This window comes from Mixophyes fleayi, chromosome 6 (assembly GCF_038048845.1).
Source record: "Mixophyes fleayi isolate aMixFle1 chromosome 6, aMixFle1.hap1, whole genome shotgun sequence".
Classification (NCBI taxonomy): Eukaryota; Metazoa; Chordata; class Amphibia; order Anura; family Limnodynastidae; genus Mixophyes; species Mixophyes fleayi.
In genome coordinates, this window is record NC_134407.1 from 147,783,539 (window position 1) to 147,798,606 (window position 15,068).

The window sequence follows — 15,068 nt, forward strand, 5'->3', positions numbered from 1 at the left end:
ATAAATGAAGATGCCAGTTTTGTTGTACCCTAAATGAATCCTAAATCTTTGAAAATATATTTATGTATTTCAGCCTTCTCCTTTACCGGAGCACACACAAAGCACTGTCACCAGCACATTGCAGAACTGACAAGCTGAAAACAATGTGCCCTGTCATCCAAGGAGCACGGTGTTCTGCTACAGGAAAAGCGTCAAGACTTTTATATTTTGCATACTTCGTGCTTTGAATCAAATTATTTAAGAAAGGCGATTTTATGATAAGTGTAACATGGGCAGTTAGTTGCAGGCAATGTGCAGTATATAAAGTTGCCATCCTTCTGCATATTAATACCAAATGTGAACTTATTATACATATAGAGGTATGGGAGCTCTTGTGCAGAAAAACTTAATCCATAAAGTTTCCGAAAACCAGAAATGGAAAACAAAATGTCAGTTATTGCTGCTATTCAGTGATTTTGTTATTACACACAAACATGATCACTAAGGGGCTCAAGCAGAGTCTTTGTGCCCCGAATGCAATCAGGAAAAGATGCATGAAAAATCTCATTTATGTGCATATGTATAGTTGGATACATCTCATTACACACAAGCATATACGTCAGGAATAACACGTGTGTATAGTTATGCACCACAATAACAGTGTAGAGATACGGTTTGCATTACCAGATCTCTACAAAATATACTAAAGTGATGAAATGTTATATACACAAGAGAGAATAAAGCCTGGACAGGGCTATTAATAAATGCATTCACCATGTAAATTCAAATTAAATACTAATATCTCATTGTTTTCCCTTTTAAAATTCAAATAAGAATCTTCTTTCCTGCCGCAGTCCAAATGGGAATATCAATTAAGTAATGAGAGTAGACGGCTGCAACTTCAAATACTAGAGCAGCCACACTAATGAATTAAGTATGAGTGTGGGGGGGTGGGTCAATATCCAGGCAGCTAGCTAGTGGTGGCGATTGTCATCATCATTGCATCTCGTCTCACCAGCCCTGCAGCACCCACTAGAGATACGCCTCCTTATTAATGTATATGTGCTTGTGTCCAGATCTACCTCAGTCGCAATTACGTCCGTGCTGTACTCGGCCAATGAGAACACAACCCTTCCCACCCCTGTTCTGCCTCTCCAGATATAGGGAGTCGCAAATGCACAGTGGCATAGTGGTTAGCACTTCTGCCCTACAGCACTGCGGTCATAAGTTCGAATCTCAACAATGGCCTTATCTGTGTGGAGTTTGTATGTTCTCCCCGTGTTGGCGTGGGTTTCCTCCGAGGCACTCCGGTTTCCTCCCACACTCCAAAAACATACTTGTAGGCTAATTGGTTGCTCTCAAATTGACCCTAGTCTATGTGTGTTAGAGATGTTCACTGACCCCCGTGTTCTGGTTTTGGTTTTGCATCTGGATTAACTTTGTGTTTAGGTTTTGGCAAAACCGCTCTTTTTTTGTTCCTACGTTATTATTAACCGCAATAACACTAATTTCAAGTTATTTGCAGTCAATTTTGACCACCTCACAGGTCACAATATTATTTTCATACACTTTCAAACAAAGACTGCAGATTTAGAAGACCAAGCCTGCCAGACCTATTCAGCAATGACAATTAGCAATGGAGCTCTCCTCTTTGTGTGTTACCTATATAACACCATACAATTTGACTGCAGATTTACACCGAGCCTGCCAGCCCTAGTATTTGTATTTCAGCAATGCCAATTAGCAATTGACCAATGGAGCTCTCCTCTTTGTGTATATCCTATATAACACAGTACAATGTGACTGCAGATTTACACCAAGCATGCCAGCTCTAGTATTTGTATTTCAGCAATGACAATTAGCAATGGAGCTCTCCTCTTTGTGTGTTACCTATATAACACTACATCATGGGACTGCAGATTTAGAAGACCAAGCCTGCCAGACCTAGTAATTCTATTTGATCAATGACAATTAGCAATGGAGCAATGGAGCTCTCCTGAATGTCACTGTAGACTTTGAAGAACACTGCTACCCCCTCCTCTTTCTATTCTACTTATGATGCTGCCCAACTGCTCTACAGACTGTGCTACCCCTTCTGTGTCCTTCTGTGGAATGGCTCTGGATCACTGTGCAGGGCGGTACTTATAGAATCCAAAACTCGCGAGATTTGAGATCCAATGACGTAACGATGACGTTTGCCTCGTTTCCAATTCCGAAAAAGCGGGAAAGTACTGAGTCGGCTCGGCTCGGTACTCGGATCTGCTAAGTTCGGGTGTGTTCGGTTCTCGGAGGACCGAGCCTGAGCATCTCTAGTATATGTGTTAGGGAATTTAGACTGTAAGCTCTATTGAGGCAGTTACTGATGTGAGTTCTGCACTGCGGAATTAGTGGCGCTATATAAATATGCTGCTGCTGATGATGATGATGATGAAGTGTAAGTTGTGACCAAATCTGTATGTGTATGTGTATTTTATGGTGTACATGCGCAGTACAGAAATCTGCATAAAACAGACCAACTATACATGAGCCCCTAAGTGTATCTTCCTACAGTTACTATGAGGAGCACTGCTAAACAAGTGTTATGAGGCTGGGAGGCAACACTGGAAATTTTTAAATGCCAATTTAGTATATTTTAGGCATGGTGATCCAAACTATTGAAAAATCCCTTTATCCATACATCCCCAAGTCCCAAATACTGTGTATAACAGTTCTTATACCTGTAATGCTAGAGAGCTAAAACAATGTTGTGATTTTCCCTTTCGCCTCCATTGCCAATTGGTTCTGTGTACTGTTAATTATGAATATGTTGAAACATTGATTATTATTTACCTACCATCAGACACCAAAAAATACAGTTCTCAGCACCAAACAAAATCAATAGTTAAAAGGCTTTATCAATGACATGAAGCATTTGAAATGTGCGCATTGAGCAAGACTTTGTGACAGGCATCAAAAGTGTTGCAGATCTGCCAACTTTTATTTTATTTTCCATCTGGTGACTGAGCTCATGTGTCACAGTCCCAAATTGTGCGTGGCAAAATGGGATTAAGCTAATTGACAGACCTGGCTCTACCAGGTTTGAAGAAGTTCTTACCATTGTCAGTGGCTAGAAATTTGGCCTCATAGATGTCATCTTTAACAAAGGGGGATTCACGGTCCAAAATGGCGGTGGTGAACACCTGACCATTCGTGGCATTGATAGCAAGCCAGTTTGCCGGGTCATACAGCTTGGTGTATCTGGAGGAAGAAAGGAGAGATATGATATAGCGTGATAAAGGAAAGTTTACAGTTCAGTATTCTACAGGTTACTGTCACCAAAGGGCTCCACTTAAAACAACTTAGGCTGCCAAATGTGAGCCGTGCGTTCTGCTGTTCTGTGCCTAGGGGAAGACATTGGTCAATGCAAAGTGGTTTTTCTCCTGCTACAATTGAATTTGAGCCTGTTTGGACTCGGCCCAAGACTTTACACTGAGATGGAGCCAGCCCAAACTGCTCAGCTTATAAAACTTCAGACATTTTCACTCTCAGCCTCCCAAACTCATTAAAACAACTCGTGATTACAGATGGAACCAATTTTCTTCTAAAATTGACCAGAACAGGTACATTTAAATCTTGAGTTTCAACATAAATAAGCTAAGGCACTCTGCGTATTTCATTACCTCCCCAGGATGGGTAGAGAAAGAAATAAGAACAGCGGACAAGGATTTTATCCTGTACTTTCCATAATTACTTTAATTCATCAGGCTAATTACACAACCTGTCACCTTTTATGTGGTGAACAAGTCAAGTCAAAGGGCCCAAAATAAATAAACTTACACACAAACACTACATAACTAATAGGTGTCATGGATTACATCAATTAGACATTAGTAAGTGGCCAAAAACTTTCCACACACAACAACATATTAGAAGCAAATTTTGATAATTCACACATTTTTTTTTTACTGAATTAAATAGTGGATGTCAATGATATTTAAGATCAGCATATATTTTTATTAATGATGGTTTTGCTTAGAGAATTATTATTGAAACCTTGATCAAAATTTTTTTTTTCAATCAATATGACTCATGCAAAAAAATCTAAAATTTATATTTAGCATTCACAATAAACTATAGTTGAGCATGACCTATCAATATTCTATCAAATCCTGTAGGTGTGGACAAAGCAGTAAATAGCGAGATCCTGAGAAGCGAATGCACCCACAGCACATCGTGGTATTGAGGAACATAGTTGTAGTTATTACATATGATAAATATAATTTATTAGTTTTTATGCTTATTTAATATTTGCGCTTAATCTTCTGTTTTTGCAAAAAAAATCAAAACACACCTATTTTTCTCCATAACAAAAATGAAGTTGAGGGCGTTTGATGCAGGGATAAACATGATGGATATACAATTACTAATACAAATATGACCACTGTACATATGTGTCATTATTATGATGCAGGTATTTCTTAGTATGGGCGCCTTAGAGTATAAGGACCTCAGTTGAATTACTCCGTTATGTACCATTTACTTCTCAAGTTCGGAATTTTTCAACCAAACCAAAACAATTTCACGACTGTCAGTCTATCAAAAGCAAATAATAAGAAAAGGGGCAAGTATTTGAAACCTTAAAAAATAACAACCACACCTTGTGACAGTTTCGGCTCTACAACCTGGAACAAATAAGAAGAAATTGCCTCGTTAGCTGGGAATGTCTTTTCTTAAGGCTTCATTATATGTCCAAAAGCGATAGTAAGGAGCCTCCATGAGTCAATATAATCATTTTCTCTGTCAGCCAGTCAGGCCCCCGAGTGAAGTGTCTGAACCACATAATGATTATAAAAATGTCACAAGTAAAGTGTGGGTAATTGGGTTCACACCAGCTGGACTCTGCTTTCTCTCTCAGTCGTAATAAAAGAAAAAAAGGAAAAAAGCCATAGTAAAAAAGAATCCCCGTATATGATGAACTCTTCCCTTGCTGGCTTCTGCAGTTGACCCTTTTAACTTCACCCCCCCACAGAGACCATATTACAGCAGCAGGGTGCAAAGGTAGCTTGCTGAGCGCCTCTGCACCCTGACACAGTTTAACAATGTTCAGGAATCTGAGACGTAGACCTGGCGGGCCAATCCGACTTGTCGCTCTGACAAAAAGGTCATCACTTTGAAGACCCAGAGGATATCATTAGAACAAAGACACTGGGACAATGTACGATAATAAATATAATAATGCCCAAGCCGACTGCTCTGTGACCTCTCCAAAATGGCTCAGGTAACGTTTTGTTGCAGGGATCTGACTCCTGGTGATGTCCAATGAACACACTGCTCCCCAAATAAAGTTGAATTTTGTTACTGATTAAAAAAATAGAATCACAGTGTTTTAAATATTGGATGGATAATATTAGAAGTCACTGCTGAGCTCTGTCCCATATTAAGGGAACAGAAATTTGCCTTTTTATACTGATTTTAGAATTCTGAGGTGATTTAATTTTTTTTTTATAATGAACAGTAAGGAGCATAATACATTAGCTATAACACTGTCCCTTACAGTGAATATTAAAGTTTATTACTGTTGACCTTTAACAGAACTACTCATCAATTATACCATATAATGAGTAATGTTAGCACTATAATAACATACTTTGGTTTATATTCAGAGGGGGGCTGGCGGCTGTTTTTCATGGGTGCAAGCACTGGTATGCGTTCCCTAATATAGAGTAGCTGCAGCACATTCATGTTAACATGCATTATGGGAAGGAATGCAGAGGCAGCAAGTACTAAAAGGAAAGTAGGTATTATAAGAGGGTGACATATAATGAAATCAATACACTTAATGCACAGAATGACTGGAGCTATGTGTGTAGCCAAAATAGACAGATTCAGCCATTTGGCTCTTATGTGGCTCAATTAGCGTGGAAAGCCAAAGCCTGAGCACACATTCGCATATTGTGCTTATGCCCAACCAGATATTCCAACAGTCGCCATCAACATCTGACCTATCCCAGTTAGATATTGGTTGGAAAATTCAGTGATCAGTATTAAAAACATACATTAGAGTAATATCTTCATCTGAATGTATATACTGTATTTTGTTAATTGATCAAACATGTTCTTCAGTATGCAGTCTTGTAATCACTGTCTATGATATTATTTGGTTATTGATTAAAACATCTCGGCAATCAGCAAATCCAATAGTGACATCTAAGGGCTCTTAGACAGTACTACACCTCACCAAATAAAACGTTACGAGCTTGTGCATTATGTTTTCATGATGTTTGTTACAGTGTTTGGAGTAATCTTATTCTAATGCAAAGAAAATATGTTATATGGTGTTCCTGATTAGATGAGAAATCTATTGTCCAGGCAGCTTTGTTTATTTTCATTGCAATTAGATACAGCAACAGATAAGCTCATGTCTGGGCACTGTATACAAATCATATCTAGTGGCAACAAAAATAAACGCACATAAAATAGAATTTTGTTGAAGAGGAGCTCCCATTTGACTAGAATATACTGAATTTCTATATATGACTCGTTTATGAGAGTTTTTGTCAAACATGTAGAATGTCAGCAAGAGAGGAAGAAATAGTGCCCTGGTTCATACTGTGTTGACCCAGGCTCTAAATAGACCAGGGGGTAAATGTATCATACCCCGGTTTTTTCAACTCGCCGGGAATCGGCGAGTTGACAGCTAAAATTTAAAGCGGCGCTGGCCTTTACAAGCCAGCGCCGCTTTAAATTTTAGCTGTCAACTCGCCGATTCCCGGCGAGTTGAAAAAACCGGGGTATGATACATTTACCCCCAGATATGAACACTGTCCGGCTAGAACTGAAGTAGGCAACATGTGATGGAATAAAACAGCTCAGTTTGTTCTGCTAGCCTGCTACCAGGACCAAGTTAGTTAATACAACCCAGTCCATGGTAAAAAGAGAAATACAGTTAATTGACTATTCATTTGATATGTTTTGATCATAATATGTGTCAGATACAAATGTGCAAAAGCATTTTTCAGAATTCCAATATACAGTAGGAGACATAATTAATATAATTTTCTACTTCATTGCACCTGGAGTTCTGTACAACTGAACCAGTCCTTGTCACCCACCGAAGAGCTTGCTGCAAAGAGCGGTCTGGATCCACAGCAGAGAATGTTGTCAGCAGTCTACCCACTGGCTCCCCCTCCAGCTGCCTGATGGGGTCATTTCGGTTAGGAAAGTAAGGGGCTTCGTTTACATCTACGATGGAAACAGTCACTGCAGAGGTGGACTGCAGGGACATCTGAATTCCACTGGCCAGAGGTGCTTGGTTTGTCACCATAACGTTCAGTAAAAAAGCCTTGTTCATCTCGTAATCCACTGGCTGAAAGGGAGGGAATACAATGTTACCATAAGATAGGAGCAGTGACCATACCTTCCAACAGTCCTAGATTCTTAGGGTCACAAACGGATGTGGGTTTATAGTGAAAGGATCTGTCCGTGGCTTGGGGAGTTGACCAAATTTGGCACAAATTAACAATCATGGATGTTGTGAGGAATGTAGTTACAGGAAAAACATGTCCAGCTGATCTTATGTTTACATTCAATACCTAGGATGAGAATTATTTTTTGCATTGTAAAGAAGCATTAAATGTACCAACATAACATCTATATCTGAGGTGGAAGATGTCACAGCAGAGCTCCATTTAGGGAACATGTGCCAAATACATACAAGATGTTCATATCAACTGAATGGTGCACATTGCTGGGCTATAAAGGGAGAGGCCATATTGACGCACAGGTTTATTGACAAGAACTGGCTATTTCAATTACTCCTTAGGATGATGATAATAGGACTCTAATAAAAGGACAAAATCCACTCTGAAAGCTATCAATAATTATTGTTTATTTAGTAGGGACTCAATATTTTTTTTTTTAAAAATCAATGTTTTATGGAATCTTAAGGTTAATTTGTGTGTATCTATATATTTATAAATATATACTATATTCATACATACAACAAAACATATATTTTACATGGCTGTATCACATTGCTAGGAGAACACATTTACACACCACACTGATATCCATCTTAGGTACCACAAGGCCTCACCTTCAGCACGGTTACAATGCCCTCATTGGTCACTGGGTCTGTTTTGACAATAAAGTGACCAGCTGGATCACCACTGATGATCTTATATATGGCGTTCCAGTTGGGAGTGTATGGCTGATCGCGATCCACCACAGTCAGATTGGCCACCACAACATCAACTCTGTTCTCTGGCACCTCACCAGTGAACTGTGCGGATAAGAAAAAAACAAAATTTATATATACAATGAACCATGCTCCCGCTTATAATGTTAAAACATCCTCTGTAAATCTCTAAGTACCTTCCCTGGTCAAGAATCTTCTGTGTCATCATTTCAAGCTCCTATTTTCACAATATTGAAAATCTACCTGTTAGGTACCAAGGGTAGTAGGGCTCCCATTTGTCCTGGTTTTCTGAAACAAAGTACCAGGCTTTGTTGCTGAACATTTGTAACTCACAATGTTTACTCTCCTAAAAATACCAATCTTGATAAAGAGAATTTGTTGAGATAAGACCACATAATTGGTAATTACATTTGGCACCTGAAAGCAATGGACTGAGAAACAGTCCTGATCTTTTGGTTTAAAAACAACAACAGATTCGCACCAGCTCACTGTGTATATTACTGCCGATCGTGCTGCTTATATCTGCATAGTTATCTACATCAGTCGCTCACAAGTCAGCAGTAAATGCTGTTGACATGGAACAGTCACTTACATATTGTGACCAGGGAAGCCTGGTCTGGTAGTCAAGGGGTTAAAATAATTTTTTCCGGGGACTGCGAGGTATATCATTTACTTCTTTGGGATGATAGTTACTTGTACACCCATCACATACATACAGTTCACCGCATTTACAACACACATTGTATGTGTACCTCAACATACATAGTTTTGCACCGATGTGCCTCGATGGTCAGTGAGGCACATTCTAGGTGCACGCTCCCCACTGCTCTCAGGAGATGGCTCCACAAACTAGAAGCTTACCTAGGTTTACATGAGGTTCATAAATCTGAAGAGATGTAATGTGCAAAACTGTCAACTGTTTCATAAAAAATCCAACCTTATATTACTTTATAACCATCCATTACATTTTATTTTCATTTTTCACTCCTAACATCCAGCTCCGTTTAGCCTTGTTTATAGCATACAACATAAGAGTGAGGACACATTGGGACTGTGTCTATGACATGTGGCACACTTGTGTCTCTTTGTGTGGGGTATAGTGCACCTAGCAAAGTGCTTCTTTGCCAAAGTTCAATGAGAAGGTGCAAAATGCATCTCATTAAAAGCACCTATCTCTGGCAGCTCAGAGCGGATATGAACGTCTGTTTGTGTTCACTTGTACAGCAAGGAATGCCCCTAAAAATGAGCTCTCTCCGCCTCTTTATCACTTTCAATAATCTTTGAATAATTTTGTTTCACATTCTTTCTCATGTTTGCACTGCTCTACAACACTAGTTGCACAAGTGTGCCTGCTCCACACTTAGCAAGGAATGCTTCCGCTCAAACTAGTCCTCCGCATGTCTGCCGACAACTTCTGCTCCTCTTCAAACACTGCAACCCTGTCTCGCAAAACGTGGTAGTGGTTAGCACTTCTGCCTCACAGCGCTGGGGTCATGAGTTCAATTCCCGACCATGGTCTTATCTGTGAGGAGTTTGTTTGTTCTCCCCGTGTTTGCGTGGGTTTCCTCCGGGTGCTCCGGTTTCCTCCCACACTTCAAAAACATACTGGTAGGTTAATTGGCTGCTATCAAATTGACCCTAGTCTCTGTCTGTCTGTGTGTGTGTGTTAGAGAATTTAGACTGTAAGCCCCCAGTGGGGCAGGGACTGATGTGAGTGAGTTCTCCGTACAGCGCTGCGGAAATAGTGGCGCTATATAAATAAATGATGATGATGATGATGAATTTAGAAGCACCTCGACAAATCAAGGAGCATAACACCACCACAATGCTCTTGGGCAGCATCTGATTAGTTTTGGCCTTTCTTAGTGACCAGAGATTTTGAAAGCGTAACCAATATTCATCGTATTGCAACTTATCAATTCATTGTGTATACATTAGGGAGATAAGGGGATAAGGGGAAAGCGGAAAACCGCTCCGCACAAGGTGATTACCAACCTCACTGTTAAACCAAACTAAACTGGATATACCATGAGGGGGTGCTGAGGTCAAGACTCATCAATATACAGATCCAAAAGAAGAAAAATATGACCAGAAAAGCACTCCATGTATAAAATACCTGGAGTGCTTCTCTGGTCATATTTTTCTTCTTTTGGATCTGTATAACCTATCAATTCACCAGGAGCCTCTGACATCGCTGAGACACACCAATGAGGCACATCTCAGTGATGCCACAGGTTTCTGAACTGATAGGCTGTATAACTAGGAATATTGGTTCAGTCCACAAAATAACTGCCTCAACAGCGAAAAATATACTTGTCCACTATTAAAATCTCCCTTTCGGGAGGTCATGTGTCAAGTTCATGAGGGGTATGGTGACGCCATTGTATCACCATGCTCCCTTCCCCTGCTATGAAATGCCGAAATTCACTGCATTGCATAGCGAGGGACAGGGCTTTCAGGGAGGATACCTACTCTTCCATGATCCCCAAAATTCGGAAACCTCACAGAAATTTCGAGACAGTAGGCAAGCATATGAAAAAGTGACAGGTGCACATTATTCAACATTGCTCAAAATACTTTTCCTGGCTTGTAATCAAGTTTTTGTTACTGCTGATGCCTTTCATGTGCCCATTAAGGATTACTGCCTTCCTACCGCCTGCATTGGGAGACTGATCAGTGAATCCACTACTGTTTTAATGCAGAGCAAACACACTGAAGAATGAAAAACAAATTATTGTATTCAAATAAATGCTTCTATGTACAGGCCAGTAGATTGCGCTATCTAGGTCTTTACAAACAGTTGACATTAAACATAGTATATAGAATACATTACCATTAGCCGTAATTGTACAATATGTGATTTAATATAATTTTCTCTTCCAGGAAACTCTGTTTTCCCCATTCATAATTACACATCTTGCTGTGTCAGAAGCAGTGGGGATTTTTGTTTTTTTATGGGGATAAAAAAAAAATTACACTTTCCTGCACTGTAAGTTTACTAAATAAGCCTTTGTGCTTGAGACTATATTTACACACATGCCGAAGGTGGTGGTTTAATTGGATAAAAATGAATTCATGTCTTCCTGACACATTTCTTACTATAGAACCATAAACAGCTGTAAGTGTATTAGTGCAGCTTACAGCAGTTTTGATGATTTCTGTTAAATACAATAGGTCTGCACAAAATTAGATTCTTTTTAGGAGAATTATGCACACAATTTCAGATGTATTTTTTCATCTATCTATCTATCTATTGCAAATCCATCAGCACATGCATTACCTTAATGATAAAACAAGCAGATCTTCCAAAGAAAACAGTAACTTACAGCGTTTTCAAAATGAAACATACAAATCATATAGCACTGTGTTTGTGTGTGATTTAGTTGGTTTAGGATCACAAATCTCACACAGTCTATTGTCCTTAGAAACTGCATAGAAAGCTCCACAACATAGTTGCTATTAAGAATAGGGCAAATAAAATATAGGAGGTGATTCATTCTTCTTATTTAACAATACTGAGCAAATATTTTTTTCCCATTAAAATGCACCTGTGACCTACGCACAGTGGAGTACTGTTGTGGACTCATCCTGATTCAGATACTTCTGAGAGAGGGGCAATTCTCACAAAAGGACCCTAACCAACTGTAAAGTCACACCCACCCCAGTGAACGCTAAGGTGCAAAATTACTCATTTTTTTGCTTTACTTTCTTTAATGAATCAGGTCCTAAGTGGGTAGAAGAGCAATGACGAAATCAGCATCATCCGATCAAAGCACAATATAATTTGCATTTAATGTGCCCCCTCATCTAGGCACAGTGGAGATGTTCATTAGAAACCACTTGTGGAGGCCACATGATGATGCAATTCACATCAAGGGGCCTCACAACTGGTTTCTAGTGAACAGATATGTATTGTCATTAGTATTGTTTCTTTTGTCTATAAAAAGCATTTATCATTTCAAAAATGATTGAGTGATACTCAGCTGCCTCAGAGATACTGGGCATGAGTGGCAAGGGTGACAGCAGCCCCACCCTTCCACTGTCCCAACCCCCCTCCCTCCTCCTCCCCAGTCTCTTTCCTTCCCCTCTCCCCTCCTCCATCCCCAGCTGAGGACAAAAAGAAAGGTTCAAGACAGCCCAGCTGCCAATTTCGCCTCTTCCAAGAAACTGGCGATTGAACTCATGGAGGACTTCACCAGAGCAAGGCCCTGAAAGAGATAGTAGATGTTCTGCTGCTAGAATGGAAACCAGACACTGAGGAGATGGAGGAGGTAAAGGCGGATGAGTTCCTAGATTCTAACTCCCTATTCGACCAGCTGGTAGATAGAGGTCTGCTTCCTTCCTGACCCGACGACAAAGCAGTCAGGCCTGACGAAGATCCACTAGACAGGAGTGGTAACTAAGTGTACTGTTTATCCTACCCTCTTTTCTCTCAACTAATGGTTTATTTTTCTTTATTCACGATCAATGTGAGGGGCATTATGGAACAGTTTAGGTAACAGTTTAGTAAATTTTTACTTTTCTTGAAAGTCAGAAATGTGATGTGTATATGTTATCTGCCTTTCTCTAGGTCCTACAGATATCTGGATAGGCAATGGTCTCAGTGAATTCCATAAAGTGGTTGCAGCCCAAAAAAAGTCCTGTAACCGAGAATGGGAGGAAGCGATGAGAGTGGAAGAGAGACGCAGATCTTGTGCAGAACGAAGGTGTAAATATTATCTTGAATGCACGAGTGACTGGTGTTAAGGTCACAATTCACAGTTTTTTCAGGCCAAAGAGAGACAGCAGTCATTTGAAAGACAGAAGAATTTCAGGAGGCTGCAAATGCAACAGCAGTCCCTGCAAGATCTCCATCTGTGCAACTGGGATGTGAGAGATGATCTGGAGGAAACAAAGTTAAGCCGGAAGAGACACTTTAAGGAGGAATCCAGATTGGACCCCCGACAGTAATGGTCTCCCAGCAGAGCTCTATGTAGCGATGTGAGACCTCATTGGCCCAACCTGCTAGAAGGAGATGGTGGTGGAGGGCAGAATGCTCAGGATCTTGTATAAGCAGAAGTTCACAATCTTGCATAAGCATTAAAAATTGGTGTCCCATTTCTTACCTGAATATAGACTACAAAATCCTTACCAAGGTACTAGGTAACCGGCTCAAAGTTGATCGTTCACTCAGATCAGACCTGTGACATATTTTTTAATCACAGGATTGCAGAGAGTCTTGTCCTACTCAAAGACTCGGTCCATTACATCAAGGACCGCCTTTTGCATGCAACACTGGGCAGCCTTGATCAGGAAAAGGCCTTTGATTGAGTTTCACAAGAGATTATGCATAGGGCACTGAAGAAATTTGGTTTGGGAGAAATGTTTTGCGAACGTGATGCACATTGACATTTAGAACTTGGTGTTGGTGAAAGGCTAGAATACTGTTCCCTTTCCTGTTTTCAAAGCTACCCTCTGTTACCAATTATTTGTGTTTGTTGTACAGAGCTCTTTGTTATGTGCATCAGATTTGCTCTACATGGACGACATCATTGTGATCTGCTCAGATCAGTGTTTGGTGACAGCATTCATCCAGACCTGTGAAAACGTCAGCCATGTTTCAGAGACAAAGGTCAACTGCGGGAAGTCAGAGGCTATACTCTTGGAGCAGCGGCTTCTGTAATCCTCTGCTGCATTCCCCTTCACTATTAAGCCAGACTTCATCAAGATTGTGGGAGTCTGGTTTGGTGGAGGGGGCGCCGTCCTGAAATGTTGGGAGGAGAGACTGGTGACAGTATGATAGAAAGGTGAATTGTAGAGCCTCCCATCAATGGAAAAGTACTGGTACTGCGTAATGAGATCCTCTCTGTTCTGTAGTAAAATACGCAGGCGTAAGCACCTCTGGTCGCTCTCTGCACAGTGGACATCAGTGTTTCAGTTAACCTGGGGCTCCAAAATGGACACATTAAAGCAGTCAGTTATGTACAAGGAGCCCCATAAAAGTTGAAAAGGGACCCCAGATTTCCCCAACATGGTGCAAGACTTCTTTGTTTGTAACTGTATCCACAGGACTCCTTGTCTCACTTTGTCCTCCTGCCTCTTTGGTGGGGCCTTGGAAGGGACAAGCTTGACTTCTCTTTCCCTTACAACTGGGACACTCCTTGGTTTTACCTGGATGTAGCCAAATTTTTCAGGGAGAACCATCTGTAGGGAGTTAAACCAGACTTCTGGAAATCAAAAACAATCCACAGCTAATTAGAGCTAAGGACACAATGAAGTCTATTCTAAGGCTTCCTGCTGCTGCATCAAAGTTTGCCTTGAAAAATGTGGACTCTAAAGAGCTTTCAAAGAGACACAAGACTTGGCATGGATGTCCATCCAGGGGGTTCTGCCCCTTCAGACCTACATGCACTCCTGGAACCTGTGCAGACACAGACACTCTGCTTGGTGCCTTATCAACAAGAAAACATCTAAATACCTCTTTTGGGATTGTGCCTCTGCACAGGCACTGTAGGATGCCCTGGAACATGAAATCAGAGCCAGTATCCCAGGCACTGCCTGTCGCACAAGACAGTATTTTATGTACTATTTCCTGGCACTCACACTTATGGGGCTGGCACCTTTTGAACTTCGTTAAGGGCGCTTTATGGCTTGCAAGGAATCACCTCATACTTAAAAGGGAGAAGGTCTATCCATGATCCATAGCCTGCTAAAAAGACTATTCCATCATTGACAATCCTGATGAAAAAGGTTAAATGCCTTCATTTCTTCCCCATCTCCTTATATGTATCCGTTTCAATAAAACCTTGGGCTTGCGATTCCCCCTCCTTTACCTTCCCTTTTATTTATGCACCTTTCTTTTATAAGTGCCTGTCTATAAATAAAGCTTTGGACCTGTGAGTACTCTATCTTACCCTTTTAACCTACCTCCCCT

The 15,068-nt window shown here is 40.5% G+C and overlaps 1 protein-coding gene across 2 annotated transcripts in view; it reads right to left on the reverse strand.

The window, feature by feature from the left end:
* The window catches only part of CDH4 (cadherin 4), a 615,053-nt gene that overhangs the window by 31,814 nt on the left and 568,171 nt on the right, over nt 1-15,068 (reverse strand). Inside the window, exons 9-11 of one of the 2 annotated variants that reach the window (XM_075176773.1) lie at nt 8,054-8,239; nt 7,071-7,324; nt 3,074-3,216 (exon numbers count right to left, since the gene is read on the reverse strand). In XM_075176773.1, coding sequence (XP_075032874.1) covers nt 3,074-3,216; nt 7,071-7,324; nt 8,054-8,239 — 583 coding nt within the window. Of the gene's footprint in view, nt 1-3,073; nt 3,217-7,031; nt 7,325-8,053; nt 8,240-15,068 lie in introns of both variants that reach the window. The other variant, XM_075176772.1, reaches the window with a different exon arrangement.